Source organism: Nicotiana sylvestris, chromosome 3 (genome assembly GCF_000393655.2).
Source record: "Nicotiana sylvestris chromosome 3, ASM39365v2, whole genome shotgun sequence".
Lineage (NCBI taxonomy): Eukaryota > Viridiplantae > Streptophyta > Magnoliopsida > Solanales > Solanaceae > Nicotiana > Nicotiana sylvestris.
The window spans coordinates 163,549,177-163,566,012 of record NC_091059.1 but is presented as its reverse complement, the minus strand read 5'-3'; the positions used below and the strand labels follow the sequence as shown (position 1 = coordinate 163,566,012).

General features: G+C 36.1%; 1 protein-coding gene across 1 annotated transcript; it reads right to left on the bottom strand.

The window, feature by feature from the left end:
* Positions 1-662: 662 nt before the first annotated feature.
* On the bottom strand, positions 663-8,381 carry LOC104220986 (protein argonaute 1-like). The gene is made up of 22 exons (XM_009771957.2): positions 8,259-8,381; positions 6,921-7,702; positions 6,601-6,809; positions 6,373-6,522; positions 6,115-6,248; positions 5,886-5,995; positions 5,598-5,704; positions 5,286-5,424; positions 5,088-5,204; positions 3,927-4,034; positions 3,691-3,762; positions 3,198-3,320; positions 2,949-3,114; positions 2,604-2,863; positions 2,384-2,526; positions 2,137-2,199; positions 1,983-2,046; positions 1,722-1,857; positions 1,520-1,593; positions 1,344-1,438; positions 1,222-1,253; positions 663-1,081 (listed from the first exon to the last, which is right to left on the bottom strand). Exons 2-22 carry the CDS (start codon positions 7,692-7,694, stop codon positions 861-863), a joined length of 3,297 nt encoding a protein of 1,098 aa, XP_009770259.1. The 5' UTR covers positions 7,695-7,702; positions 8,259-8,381; the 3' UTR covers positions 663-860.
* Between the last annotated feature and the right edge of the window lie 8,455 nt (positions 8,382-16,836).

Genomic DNA, 16,836 nt, shown 5'->3' with positions numbered 1-16,836 from the left:
CAATATTTTCTTTTTGTATGACTTGTCTTTGCTGAGATTTATTCTTTTCTTCCTTGGTTCACCTACAAAATTTCATCTGCCCTTCCCTTCACTTTCACGCAGTGAATTGTGTATGCTATAAATGAACTCCTACTAAAGGAAACATGCTGATATTTAAATTTTATAATTAAATCGTTAATCAGAGATGGCCGTTCGTTATTGTGTTGCAGTTACAGTTAGGTTCATCACATTCTCCATCTTCAGAGATTACACACAACCATTAAAGAGTTATCATGGAAGAATAGATTCCTTTAAGCCCTCTAGAATAGCCAAAAACATCATCCATATGATTTTCCACCAGTGGTGAACATACTTATTTTCTTTAGTTTATAACAACTGAATCGCAAGTTGGAAGCATTAGTATAACAGTCACACAAATCAGAGAGGACATGCACGTCTGTAATGCCCTCACTGCACTCATACTGGAAACATCTTAATGATATAGTATTGACTAATAGGAATTTGAAACAGCCAAGTGCTTTGATACATGAATGCAAGATCCAAGAACAATCCACTAAACAGGCACTGATGGTTTCGATCTATTATATCATGGTGATGGCACCATGTTAAAATTCAGTGCAAAAATAAAAATATCATCACGAGGAATCTAAGGAGAGCGCTGCTTAAAACCACAACGTCACAAACATTAAATAGCTTTCCGGCATCAATAGTAACAAATATTAGGGGAAGCCAAGCAGTTACAACTATTGATTTATAGAAAACGCAAAAAACAAACAGCATGATAAGCCATAATTAACAGTCAATGGCTCCAAAGGATGCATGTCAGCTAAAGTCCAAACTATAGCTTGTTTGTTAAGATTCTAGCAGTAGAACATAACCCTCTTCACATTATCCTTGAGCGCAGGAAGAGGTCTAACAGCAGCACCAGCACCTGGGGCTCGGGTGTTCCTTCCAGCAGCTCCTGCACCACCCCCTCTGCCAGCAGCAGCCCCACTTGTTACTGAACCACCGTCAGATGTCTCAGGCTCCATATAAAATCGAGCACGGAAAGCTGCCAAATGTGCATAATATGCAGGGGGAACTGCAAAAGCAAAAAATTTCTGTTCAAAATCATATTATGATAAACGAGCTATTGCTAAAATAAGTAAAAAGAAGGGAGGACAGACTACAAAAGAACTGACTAAATAACAAACAAAGCCATAAACAAGTGTAGGGGCATACCGATGGAGACGGAACGTGTGCACCTTGCATATCTAAAAAGAGGAAGATTAAAGACCATCAGAATGACCAAGTACAGAAGGAAATTTCCAGAACAATCCTGATAAATTCAAAAGTGCACTCACGTATAGCAGAGGTTGTTGGTCAAAGACTGCAGCGCATCTGCTGTGAATTTGTTCTCGTCCCATAGAACATGGTAGTGAGCTGGACGGCTCGTACCCTACAGTATCACAACATTCATTAACATTACAATTCGGACTCACTGACCACCATTATGGTTTACATTATAGCAATCTTTCACCTGTATGCCAGCATGGCTACAAAGATAGAAATCAAACTCTGTCGGGTGGCATATCTTTGAATCTACAACAGTACCTGTAGAGTTATGTTTTGAAAATAAGATTTTAGCATCACTTGTAAGATGTCCAAAGTACAAGAATTTAGACCGACACTTACATCACTTGTAAGATGTCCAAAGTACAAGAAATTAGATCAACACTTACCGGGTATAATGTTCCCGCTCCTGTCAACTGCATTTCTGTCACGGTGGTTATTGGCAAAAAGCCTTGTGTGATGTCGTTTCTGAACCACAACAAATGTAACTGGGGGCTGATAATTTGGCTCCAAAGACGCACATGCCTGAATTAACTCAAGTCAGTGCAATACTTCTAATAAATAAAAGTAGGAAAAGGAAATTAGCAGATTACACATAATCTATAATTAAGAATAAACAAGAATAAATAACAAAAATGAAAGGAACATACTTTGCGGATCGCATCAAGTTCGAAAAGAAGCACTTGATAAAATTGTCCCTCACTGACACCATCCCTAAAAGAGAAAGTATTTCATTTAAGCCAAAGGAAGAACAAGAAAGGAAAAATCGCATATTGCACTGGTAACGGCATTATTTCACCATACCTGTAGAAAATGATTCTCTGAGGCTTTTGTCCAGTAGCTCTTCGGAAGGATATAAGTAAGTCCCTGAATCATAAATAGGAAAAGATAGAATATCATAATAAGAAAAGTTCAATCCTCCATCAGAATCCAAAGGAAGAGACCAGCTGCTAAAAGCTTCCTCTATCAGAATCCAGAGAAACACCAACTGCTAAAAACCCAAGAAAGTACAGAAGTACTAGAAAAAGAGGAAGCAATAAAGTTATCGTACTTAATCATTCCACCAGCGACTGTCCCCTTAACAGGATCTTGCCTAGTCGTGTACAGATCCTGAATAAGCTCTTGCCTATGGGCTTGAGCAGAAACTAGACCAGCATACTTTGTAATCTCAGGCCAATCTTGAGAAGCAACCACCTGCAAAGACAATTATTTCACACATTCAGAACCTCAAAGATAAAGATGTGGTCCACGAACTAAATAACAAAGTGTACCGCGGCAATGGATGGGCTAGAGTCCTCCCCAGGGTGAGGGTGGGTGACATCTGCACCAAAAATGATGGTAGGCCGGTCGCTGACAAGAGGAATTCGCCTCGATATTGCATCAACAAGCACAGTGTTTCTCCCTCCCACCTTCACATTGATTTTCAGCGCTACATTGGCTAGATACTGTTTGCTCATCTTAAATACATGTTTTGTCAAACAGCACTGTGAGACAACTCCTAGTTCAGTCTCACAAATACGCTTCAGATCACCTGGTCAAGAAATAAAAAAAAAATTAGCCCCCTCACCGTGCAAACTTCTGCTAAAGAAGACAAGAGGTATTATTTTCATTTATACCATAAAGAGATCCATTATTGTCAGGCAAGATGACAACTAGCAAATCAAGCTCTCTCCCATGCGGCTGCAACTTAGTCATAGCATCATGAAATCGAGTTTTCAAGACTCTTTCGACCTGATCAGGGCGTGCACTCGAAGGTGGCAGAACAGGATTTGGATTGAAATTCTAAAAAGACAAGATAGTAATGTCAATATTGGGTTGAAAGACCAAAAATGACAAGAAAAGAAAACTGCAAACTGCTTATTTACCATGCCAGATATCTGGCACATTTGTGCAAGCTCAGAGCAAAACCCATGTGCAACACTGTCTTGCACATTGCGAGAGAAGTTTATGCAGATCCAATTGTTAACCGTCCCTCCATTTACCATTTTCTGTCAATAGTAAGATATACAGTATTAGTCTTAGCCGAGCAAAGAACAACAGCCACAAAGCAGTCTCAACGAAAAGCCAGGATGGTGTGTAATAGTGCACTCCAATGTTTTCATTGAATCAAAATAATGAAGGGAAAATGCAACGCGGGCCTTCTACCAGTACACAGCCACACAGCAGTCTCACAAAAAAGCCAGGATGGTGTGTACTAATAATAGTGCACCTCCAATGTTTTCATTGAATCAAAATAATGAAGGGAAAATGCAACGCGGGCCTTCTACCAGTACACACCAGATAGTACGAATTAACTGAACATAAAACAAAAACAAACAGATGAGATGAAATTTAAAGAGTGTCAACAGTACTAGGTACCTTGTTCATCATATTCCATTGGCCAACTTGTGGCAGGCAGTCCTTTTCTCGACCGTTATCATGATATTTAAGCTGCAGAAATACATACTCATTACTGAAATCCTAACAAAAATAAACATTTCACTGCACAAATCAAACTTAAGCAAGAATGGTATACTCGGGGGTAGTAAGACCATACCCCCTCAACCATGAGAGGAATTAATTTTTTGATAAAGACGTGAGGAGCCTTAACTTACCCGAGGTGGAGGCAAAATACGAGCCTCAACTTGTGCCAACTTGTCACTAATCTTAATACCAAACTCCTTGGCATATGGGTCATTAGCATAGGCGTTATGATGTACGGTCTGACATAGAAACAAAAATAAAATGGAAGTGAATTTATAAGCAAATTATCAAATCAAAAACAGTCATCTGATTGTAACTTTTGCTAATAAATATTGTGAAGTATAGCACAGCAACCATGATATCTTTTCCAAGTCTCAACATGCCAAAAATGACTACAGTCTAGCCTTCAAAGAAATCTAGACAAAAAGGACTATCCTCTGTCGGTGACCGTGGCAAATGCTTAGCCTTAAAGATCTCACATTATTTTCGAAATGTGTTAAAGATGGAATATGGATCATGACACGGGACTAAAACTGGCAATCATTCACCAACACAGCCTGTGACAAAGCAGGACAGACTCTCTCACCATAAAAGAAGAAAACAAAAGATGTTATTTACATTAATTACGTGTACAGGTGATGCAAATTTGTGAATCATCAAGTTCCAGCAAATTAAATTCCCAAACTAGATTAACCATAGCCATGCAATTACAAATCATAAATATAAATAAGATTTCTCTATCTATCTATCTCTTATTCACATTCACTTTTCCACCACAACCTTATCAAGTGAAACTATGTGACCAACACATCGCGTTGTTGCTCCTAATAATAGATAAATCTATATGAACATGCATTTATACCAGAACAGAAAATACTACTCCCTCCGTTCCAGTTTATGTGAACCTATTTCCTTTTTGGTCCGTTTATTTGGAAATAATTTAGATTAAACTTACAATTCTACCCTTAATGAGAAGATTTTATAACCACACAAATACTCTGAGCCCTTTTTTAATTTGTTTAGAACTACAAATTCCAAAAGTCTTCATTTTTTCTTAAACTCAGTGCCCATGTCATGCAGGTTCACATAAATTGGAACGGAGGGAGTAACTGATATGAAGTGCAGCAACTTAGAATCAAAGTAACAGCACCAGTAACAATTAATTTAACTCTCATATGTCACTTCACTTCTACATTAAAAGATAAATCAACCGCCCAATAAGTCAACTATTCCTCAATCGCAATGTATTCCAAATAAAGCATGTAAATAAATAAGAAGGCAGAGCTCCGAACCTCAAGAATATCACGCTCCCTCTCTTGGGGACGCTGGCAGGTCACTTTCAGAAGTGCAGTGATCTGTCTCTCATTCAAGCGCTTTGAGTACCTTTGTCCCTCCACAATCTTGCAGACCTGGACCATGATACATGTAAGCATAGAAAATTGATATGATAATGAGCGAAGATTAGTTTTCAGTGTGAAAGAGGCACTAACTTCCATTGGCAAGTAATTAGGTCTCTGCTGATTTCCAACTTGTAGACAAGGCCACTGGGTATGCTGAATTACAAACCCATATGTTTCTCGAAAATATTCAATTACAGATTTCACTGTACCATTTTCATCAACAGGGAAGCTACCAAGAAACAAGGGGGAAACAAAGAGAAAGATCAAGGATCAGCACCAAGAAAGAATCAAGGAAGATATGACAGGAAACGGAAAGCCAGCATGTAGGAACCCCACTATTTGCAGCTACACATGATATGACCTTATATAAAAGTTCTTGTATAACTAAATAAGCCTACATACGTCAACTCTCTTGTTGCTTGAGATGTTAAACCCGAAATGCGGTACTTCCTCCGCATATTTCCACGATGAGTAACCTCCACCTTCACACCTCTCAGAGCTTTTTTGATCTGCAGCCCAAAAACCACCAATTACGGAGTGAGAGAAACAACATTCATAAAGAAGCAAGTTGTCAAAGCAAGACAACATATCCATAAAGTACAATCTGCTATAAGCTAACTAGATAGAGGACAAACATATAAACAATGACACGAACTTAAGAATAAGATTCTTAGAAAGTCAGAAGTTCACCTTTACACGGTCAGCATCAGACAGTGGTCTAGATGACACATCTCGGTTCAGAAGCTGTGTCACAAAATCAATGACTGGCAGTGGCTCAATGAATGCAGTGGAAGACATATCTGTACGTTGATACACAAAATTGAACATCATAAATTTTTCTTAATTACTGTGGGAGTTTAAGTAAAACTTCAAAGAATATAGCAAAACAACAGTTCCAAAATGTCAATACTATGCATACCGATGTTCAGTGATAAGCCCATTTGTGTGGGGCGAATGCTTTGATAGAACCCACGCCAACTCTCTAAACCTTCACCCAATGGTTGTCTTCGCCCTAAATCAGGGGAATAGAAAGAACGACCCACAGGACAAAACCTGTCATCACTCACAAATTAAGAAAATATACAAAATGATATTCATAAATAATCAATTTTCTTTGTGTACAGTCATCACAATGTAAAGAAACTACACTGATGTGCATTGCATCCAAAAACCATACCTAGATGTTGGCAACTCACGCAGAACAATATCCAGAACTTGAAGCGCCTCTTGAGGTGCATCAGCCTGCTTCCCTTCTAAAAACATTCCCAAGTGATGAAGATCAGCACGGGCAGCCAATTTGATCACAACTTTAAATTCCCTTTCCCTTCTGTTTCAATAATAACAAAAAGAAATTTAGAATTGCTAGAAACTGAACCAACAACTATTTGAAACTTCAGGCATATACCTAGCACCACCAGGCCCATCCTCATCATCAATAAGAGTTATTTTGAAGTCTTTTTGAACAAATGGAAGGGGCCCTGCAGTGTATAGACTTTTCCTTCCATCATATGCTGGAAGTCTCTTCCCAAGATGAGATTCTTGGTACAGCTTCACCAGCTGCGCCATGACAGCACGGTTGACGCCACGTGATGGCACCTCTGGAGAAATTGTGACCTGAAATTCATTAAATAATGATTAACAATAGATATGATAAACGATAGGGAAGAATATAAGAAACCAAAATAATAAGAACAAAAAAAATTACTAGAAAGTTTGAGCACTCACATCATACTGGTGCAAGTCTTTGTCAGGCAGCTCTGCAAAGAAGTGATTGGCTTTGACTATGCATCTCATACCATTGCTCCCCTTCCCTGGACGCAGGGGAAACCGTAGTGATTTGCTTGATGCAGGTGGAACTGCTTGCGTTGGAGCCGCTTCTTGCTGCAAAGCAAGTTGCTGGAACTGTTGTGTCACTTGTAGAGCTGCCTGCTCAGGTGGCTGAGATGAGGAACCAGCTTCAGAGGATGTTTCAGTTGGTCTTACATAAGGTATAGGCTGAGTAGTCATTGCAGCTTGATATGGAGTCTGGGAGGTAGCTTGGTGCAGCTCGGGTGCTGGTGGCCTAGAAGGCCCACCAGAAGGTGCCCCACGGCCACCTATGCCACCATGTTGCTGGGGTGGTCCTCCGCCTCGTTGATGCTGCTGAGCCCCCCTGCCCTGCTGATAGTATTCAGGTTGTCCACCATATGACTGTTGAGGGGCCATTCCACCATATGATTGTTGAGGGGCCATTCCACCACGTGGAGGTCCACCAGCACCACGGCCACCATATCCTCCCTGCTGCGGCCTCCAACCTCTTCCTCCACCTTGGTAGCTGCCTTGTTGTTGCTGCTGTGGACGCTGGCCACGACTCTGTGCTCCAGTTTCTTGAGCACCTTGGTAGCCGCCTTGTTGTTGCTGCAGCAGCTGTGGATGCTGGCCACGACCCTGTCCTCCAGTTTCTTGAGACCCAGAGCTCTCACCAGAACCAGGTAACTCAGTTCTCCTCTTCCGCACCATCGTATCAACTAGAAAAACCAAACAACAATGATTGAAAAAATTCAGTCACGTTCACACAGAGATCAGCCGCATTCTCTTCAAATGTTTAGAGACTGGTATGACCTCAGAACCGAAAAATCGCAAACCAAAACCCATAAAAAAGTATCCACTGTACTATACATAGACAGAACAAGCAACTTATATTGTAGACATAGGCAACACTTATTTACAAAACTAAAAACAAAACGCCAAAGAGGACAGGAAAGCAAAACAACAAAAAACCTAGCTAACTAAAGTACACCTTAGCACTGGCTTAAAATACATTTGTGAAAGCAAAACAGCAAACGCTAGTGGAAATAACCTAAAAGATCTGATCATCAAGCGAATTCAACGAAAACACGCCAACGGAAGAATCAGAGTAAAACTCACAAGTGAAACAACAGATCGACCAAAAACGAAAGCCAAAAACACAAAGCAAACAGATCTATCCAAAAACATCACAAGCTAAATTAACACAAGTACAAAGAAACGAAACCTAACAAGCAAAACGGCAAAACAACCTAAAAACACTAATCCGATCGTTACCTCAAAATCCGCCGCCGCTGTAAAAGCCGATTACCGCACACTGCAAAGGATGGGAACAGAGGAAAAAAAACGGCACCAAAGGACTGGAGAGAGAGAGAGAGAGGGGGGGGGGGGGACTGTAGAGAGAGAAAATCGATAAAATGGAAGAGGATTAAGGAGACCCGGTGTGTTATAAAGCGAGGGTAGGTCGTCTAAAATGACAACTTAGCCCCTACATGGTACCGTTTCTGTGTGTCCTTTTGTTTGGACGCGAGTCCAATCGGATGCTGATGTGGACATATCATGGACGTTGACTGGGTTCTAATCAGCTGGCTGATGACGTGGCAAAGTTTACTCAGCATAGTTTTTTTATCTTTTTTCTATGAACTATTTACTCCTACTAATGTTTGTTAGATAGTATAAATAATAGGTGTAGTTTGATCAATCATATCAAGTTAGTTATATTATTTTTATTATGTTACCAAAAGATGCTTATAATAAGAGACTTACCTTCAATTTTAGTGGTAATGAAAGGAAAGAGAAAAAAAAAAGTAATGGAATCAGAATCACATATATTGTATGTGAGACTACATTAATAATATTGAAGTATAAGTCTTACTAGTAAATTACATTAACTTGTTACTTCATAAATAATCTATTTGTGTTAATATACTTATGACATTTGATCAATAAAACTTAAATTTTGTGGACATGTCATTTCAATAATGGATTGCTTTAATCTCCACATTTATCACTTCTATATTTTAGAGTGTTGCAGTTTTGCCTCAAGAAAAATTGAAATTTTTTTCTAATTAATTTTTTATTCAAGAATCTATTGTAAATATGTGTAACATTATAAGAGTACGTATGTTGTAGACAGTCTGTTAATTTAATCAATGTGAAAGTCAAAATTGTTTTAGAGTTTTAGCAATATTTTTCAACAAACAAACAAAAGGCAGTTAGATAATGCAAAGTCTAAAACCAGTTTTTCCAAAACTAAATCCAAGCACTCGTTACAAATAAAACCAGAACAAAATTATTAGTAGAATTATTTGTTGTAATTATTTTTTGTTTGACTTGTTATTCATTTCATATTCTTTATATATTGGTGGGATTATTAGAGTGCGTGGAGTTGTATTAGTGGGGTTTAGTGGAGTAGTGATGTAATCAGCGGTTTAGTGGACTGTTACTTTTACTTTTTAGACTAGTTAAAGCTTCAGAATATTGAGTTACTTGCATCCACTTGCTTTCTTTTATTTATTTTTTTATTTTTTAGTATATAATAGCAATACGGCAATGTATTTAGTGTAATCTTACATAGTAAAAAAAATACGACACGAGGTTTTCATAGGGTCACTTATCCTAGTACTATCTTCGCTCTAAGCGCGCTCAACTTTCGAATTCTGATAATATAGTCAGATCTCTCTATAATAGTATCCCTATATAACAATATTTACTATAAACGTTAAGTTTTTTCAAAACCGATTTTAACATTATATTATAATATATATTTTCTATAACAGCACTTGACTATAGCAGCCAAAAAATATCAAAACAAACGAAGTTGTTATAGAGAGGTTTGACTGTATTATAATAATGGAATTTTTATATTTCTATACACTATATGAAACTATATTACCATCCCTACTCAAGTTTTATTATAATTATATTTTATATACCCAATTACCATTTATGTACATTTTAAGAGAATTAATGATAATAATTAGTGTCCTAAAATCATTCTAACATATCTTCTACTCCCCACGTCTCTCTCTCCACATCTCACTCTCTTCTCTCACGTATCTTGCACCAACCCACGATTCCATCATTGACAACCATTAAAAATCTTTGAAGCTTTGAATTCGAATTTGGTATTTCAAAAAATATTATTTGTTTGAATTGGATGTTGCTGCAAAAAATTGAGAATTCTCTCTACGTCTCTCTCTATCTCTCAATTCCTAATTTCAGTAATGTAAAGCAAAAGAAAAGAGAGCAGCAATTCCACTATTGACAGACATTAAAAGGCTTTGAAGCTTTGAATTCGAATTTGGGTTTTCAAAAACCATTATTTGCTTGGATTGGGTGTTGTTGCAAACAATTGAGAATATGGTTTGGAGTTTATATCTCAATTTTGAGGGGTTTTGGTAAAGATTAGACTTGGTTTTGGCTGAATTTCATATTGAAACTCGAAGAAGAAGACATAATATACATTATATTTACGAAATTGTAGTAAAATTGTAGAAAAATTGTATTCTGTTGTTTATATATTTTTCTTTCATTTATTTAATTATTGTATAAACTTTGAACAATATTCTATAAAAATTATATTTAAGTTGTATGATATTATAGTTGTATATGAGTATCAAATTACTGAGTCATACCATGAAAGTCTGGGAGAGAGTGGTAGAAATGAGAGTGCGAATGACGGTGTCTATTTCAGATAACCAGTTCGGGTTCATGATTTACCACAAAAGCTATCCACCTTATTAGGAGGGTGATGGAACAATATAGGGATAAGAAGAAGGATCTTCCCATGGTGTTTATCGATCTAGAGAAAGCGTACGACAGGGTTCCTAGGGAGGTCCTATGGAAATGCCTAGAGGTTAAAGGGGTCCCGGTTGACTACATTAGGGCGATTAAAGACATGTATGATGGATCTAAGACTCGGGTTAGGACAGTAGAAGGCGACTCCGACCATTTTCCGATTGTTATGGGGTTGCACAAAGGGTCTGCGTTCAGCCCTTTCCTATTTGCCCTGGTGATGGATGTCATAACGCATCATATTTAAGGGAAGGTGCCATGGTGCATACTATTTGCGGATGACATAGTCCTAATTGACGAGACACGACGCGAAGCCAACAAGAGGCTAGAGTTTTCGAGACATGCCCTTGAGTCTAAAGGTTTTAGGCTGAGCAGGACGAAGACGGAATACCTCGAGTGCAAATTTGGGGCCGAACCAACGGAAGCAGGAGTGGAAGTGAGGCTCGACTCACAAGTCATCCCTAAGAGGAGTAGTTTCAAGTACCTTGGGTCAGTTATTCAGGGGACGGGGGAGATCGATGAGGATGTCACACATCGTATAGGGGTGGGTGGATGAAGTAGAGGTTAACAACGGGAGTCTTGTGTGACAAGAAAGTACCACCGTTACTAAAAGGTAAGTTTTATAGAGCAGTGGTTAGGCCTGCTATGTTGTATGGGACGGAGTATTGGCCGGTTAAAAATTCACACATCCAGAAGATGAAAGTAGCACAGATGAGGATGCTGAGGTGGATGTGCGGGCATATAAGGATAGACAAGATTAGGAATGAAGATATTCGAGAGAAGGTGCGCGTGGGCCCCTTGGAGGACAAGATGCGGGAAACAAGACTCAGATGGTTCGGGCACATTCAGAGGAGGAGCACTGATGCACCAGTGAGGAGGTGTGAGCGACTGACAATGGTGGGCACAAGGAGAGGTAGAGGGAGGCCTAAGAAGTATTGGGGTGGAGGTGATCAGGCAGGACATGACACGACTTAGGATTTCTGAGGACATGACCCTTGTCAGAGAATTGTGGAGGTCAAGCATTAAGGTTGTAGGTTAGAGGGTAGTTTGTGAATATTAATACAGCGCACTAGAGTGAGACTAACCATTTAGGAGTTAGTCTTAGGATGCTACTGATTAGCTACTGATGCAGCGCTATATCTATTGGATATTAGTATACCTTACATCCTTTTCTCCATCATTTTCGTATTTCCTATATTTCTTATATTGTTGTTATTTTTATTTTATGTTATGTATTATATGTTTTATTATGAGCCTATTGATAGTACTAATATATTGTCACTTGTTGCTCTCTTGAGCCGAGGGTCTCCTGGAAACAGCCTCTCTGCCCCTCGGGGTAGGGGTAAGGTCTGCGTACATATTACCCTCCCCAGACCCCACTTGTGGGATTATACTGGGTTGTTGTTGTTGTTGTTGTTGTTGTTGTTGTTGTTGTTGTTGTTGTTGTTGATATTATAGTTGTATACTAGTGAGGAGAAATAATGTATGAAAATTGTAGATAAGTTGTAGATTAGTTATATAATATATAATTAGTTGTATGAAATTTGTTTTTACTATATATAAATCAGATACAAAATATACAAAAGACATATTGTATAAAATTTGTATTTAAGTTATATGTTATTGTAATTGTATTTAACTTGGTAGAAATAATGTTTGAAAGTTGTAGATAACTTGTATAATATATATTTATTTGTATGAAAATTATTTTTACTATGAATAAATTAGATACAAAATATACAAAAGATATATTATAAATTTTGTATAAAAATTATGTTTAAGTTGTATGATACTGTAGCTGTATAAAAATTCTCCTTGTGTAGTATGTAGAGTAATGATGTCACTCCATAGAGAAATGAACTTCCCCCGTTGGAACATAAGTTGTGTGATTCACCATCCTCTGCTTTAAGACATGAGATGTTTGTATGAATCCTGTCACTATATTTGTAGTTTCATGGATATTATATTTTTTTGGATCTGTTAAATTCCCTACATTCACTTCTTTCTTCTCACAGCTGCTGCTGCTAATAAGCTCATCCAAACGTGAAACGGTGAAAACTCTTTATTTCCTATTCGGTTTTCATTTTGGATTTCTAGAGGATAGTGCTTAACATTTTTTCCTTCTAATTTTGTTCAAATCAATGGAAAACGAATGATAGAGATCTTAGCATACGTGCAAAGGCAGCATCGCAAAGGTGCAGTGAGTGGTACTTTCCATACGAGATTTCTGACTTCCTCCTTCTATTATTTTCTTCTTCTTTCATACTGATATCAGTGTTTTTAACATTCTATTTTGGTATAACTTTTTATGAATAATTCAATATCGACTGTTAATAGTAAACTGGTATGTTAAGGAGACACAATGAAGGAATTAAAAGTATATTAAGCTCTTTCCTGCTAATTTGGAGTTGGCAGTAAAGTAATCAGTGATGGGTTTTGAATGAAGCTACAGAGGTTTAAAAAAAATGATTAAGAAAAGTAATACTACATAAAAGAGGGAAGATGGAGAAGAGAAAAAAAAGGTAAAGGATGTAACTAAATCCCTTAATTGAATGCACTAATAATAGATTGGAAGCCTTTTAAGGTAAAATGTATATATTTTGTAACCAAAACTTGTGTAGGTAGGATAATTTACTAAACATGAATATTTAGGGTAATAAAGTTTCCAATAGTGTATAAGAATGAAAAAAATTCTATAATAATATACTAATATAACATAAACAAAAACCACATCTAATCCAAGTATGCAACCTAAGTGATGTTTGTTTTGAAAAGAAAATCGTGTCGTTCTCTTATAAGAAAACACGGCTATTATCTAGTTAAAATTATTTTAATAGATTCACTTAGCAAAAACTTTCACTCTTTAAAGAAAAGAATTGGTTCTCAGATATAACCTAAAGCAATCGGCTTAGCCCCTCATCTACGATTGACAAAAAGCTTATCCACTAAACCAAAGTCATTTCCGCAAAGATTAAATTTAGCTCGCGGCCGAAATTATTTATATTTATAACCGGAATAATATATAAAATTTGTATATATTTATATATAACATACAAAAAATATTCAAAAAAAAAATATAGCATTATTTTTTTCTATTATTAATGCTAAGTGATTTACTTCGAACTTGAATAAGTTTTGATGCAAATTTACCTTGTACCTATACCAGTGTGAAATAATAGGTGCGTACTAGAACAATTAAATTGTAAAAAAAGGGAATAAAAAACTATCGTACTTATTTCTTTTCTGGGATTAATCCATTTGGAACCGTTGTACCAAAGGATTGAAAATTGAAATCCTCATGCCTAAAAGTTGTTACATAATCCTAATTGGTGTCTATTCAATTCAAGGATTTGTAGTTGGGAATTTTGGACAAACCAATTTGGCAAAATAGAAAGGGTATCAATGGCATCTTTCAAGTTTGTTGCTTAAACAGATGATCACGTGATCTTCATGTGACCACTCTACCATTTTAGGAAAGAGATAAACATTAGTGTGTGGATCATTTTGGTCACCAAGCTATTTAAATCAAAAACTATTTGGTTCATGAACAGCTTATAAGGACAAAAAAAGTACGTGTCTTTTGGTTCTTTCGAACATTCTACATAAACAAATTCTTTAGCAAAAAAACTATAGACAAATTCAGTAATTACTAAAATTTATGCAAAATGCCGAAATAAGAACAATATTCAATCTAAAGTAATTCTGACTAATTTTTTTTAGTGCAGTAATGTTTGCCATAAAGGATTAAGTATAATTAATTATTAATATCCTTTTGTTGGAACTGGAAATGTCAGTTGGACGTGGGTGTCTTTGAAAGCAATAAGATTCTTAACTAATACAGATAAGGTGTTTATTATATTGTTTTAGTGGGGCCATTTTTCAATTAGCAAAAATTAGAGTTTGATGTTTTACCAGAAGTTTCTTAATGCAGCTAGGGACCAAATTAGCTTTTGGTGGTAAATGCTTATGCACACTGATTTATATCTAATCTACTTATTATGATTAGGGGGTGTGCATGGACCAGATTGGTTCGATTTGTATCATAACTAAATCGAATCAATTATATCGGTTTGGATTGGTTCGGTTTTGTCGAGTTTTTGGGGTTTTCGAATTTTTTTGTTACATGAATATTATTTCAATCTTACTTTGTTAAAATTATAGATAAAGCTTTGATAAGTGAATATATGTTTAGTAAATATGGAAAAAAAAATGACAAACATATGATCTATTAAAATATTCTAGTGGGAGAATTTTTTTAGTAACACATGATAGTTATTTTCTTAGTTGTCTAACAATAATTTTTCGTTAATTTACGCTTTCAAGGTTAATACATGAGAGAATCCCAAATATTTCTACATTTTCTAAAGAAAATTCACATAAAGTCTTAAAAATATAAATAAAATTTATATATTTATATGTCGGTTTGGTTCGGATTTTTTTACTCAATACCAAACCAAGTCAAACCAAACCTAGTCGGGGTTTTTAATCGGTTTAATTTGATTTTTCGATTTGGTACGATTTTCTGGTTCGGTTTGAACACCCCTAATTATGATTAATTGAATGTGATAAATTGAGGGTAGAAATACATTTACTCTAATTAATTAATTATAATAAAATGTTAAATGTATCCTTGAGCTGAAGGTCAACTGAAAATAACATCTTTTATTTCATAAAATAAAGGTAAAGTCTGTGTACACATTACCCTTTCCAAACTCTACCTGTAAAATTACACTTATATTGTCGTAATTATAAATTGTTTGTATTGTTATACATCATGTATTCTCTCGCGTGTAGATAAATTTCTTAAGTATTACTTTATACACTAGGACGTACCTCATTTGTTTTAATAATGATGGACAAAATTATTCAATATCTGATGAGAGGTAGCAGGTGAAATTAGCTTAAAAAAATACACTAGCTAGGAAGTATGATGTGACAGGGGCTGAGGCAAGTGGTGATTGAAGGACCATTCTTGGTCGTCCTTTCTTTGGTGGCATGATTGTTATGTTACTGTAGCATCCATGTTTGGTACTTAGATATTTCACCTTTGGATTGGCTAAAGATGTTTGGCTAGAGATAAGTAGTATACATAATACATTAATATGTTCCAAAAGTTCTAGGGAAGTGTAAGAGTTTTTATAGCAATTGTAGTACTATTTACGATTCCGAGACTTCTCATGTTACTGAAATATGTGCTCATATCATTTGTCATAAGAATTTTGTGACTCGAAAGCCATTTACACATTACTTGCCTACTTATTACCCATTAATGAGCCAACTTACATGACCTACCTGAAGTTCTCATTAGTTGTTGTACTTATTAGCCGTTATCATTCTTCTCGTGAATTCTATTGTCCACTAATTCTTATTTATTTTGTGAATGACTATAAGCATGTAGGAAGAAAAAAAAAAGGATTGTATGTGAAGAAAAAAAATATTTAAACAGTTCGGCATATGCACTTGAAAATAGAGAAGTTTACTCCCACTTCTTTCCTTTGTTTTTGAATAATTTTGAATTTTTTTTTCTATTTAATTAGGGGGTCTATGCAATGTCAGATTTAAGATTTTAAAGTCATGGGTGCTGATCGATAATAATTCTAAAAGAAGAGAAAGAAAGGAATTTAGTTGTGGGTGCTCATCAATATATATATACATACATACATATATATATATATATATATATATAAATGTTTTCATAATTGCCTATGCCAATTTACTATATATGATCAAAGGTAATGGATATTTTAGCACCCACAAGTGCATATGTTGTTGTATGGGTGAAATTGATGGTGTAGAAACGCTTACCGATATCATTAGACTGTAAATATATTGTGACATAATTGAATGAAGATTTTTGTGGTGGAACTTTGTATTCAATAATTCTAAAATTTATTAAAGCTCCTTAAACATGGCAAAATATATCTCCTAGCGCATAGTTATTTTATCGTAACTTTTCAATCGTACAATGTATTTTTTGCATACATAAACATACATGACATAACATAACATAAATCAAATCCTAATCCTGCATACCAAAATTTTATTATAGTAATTGTAT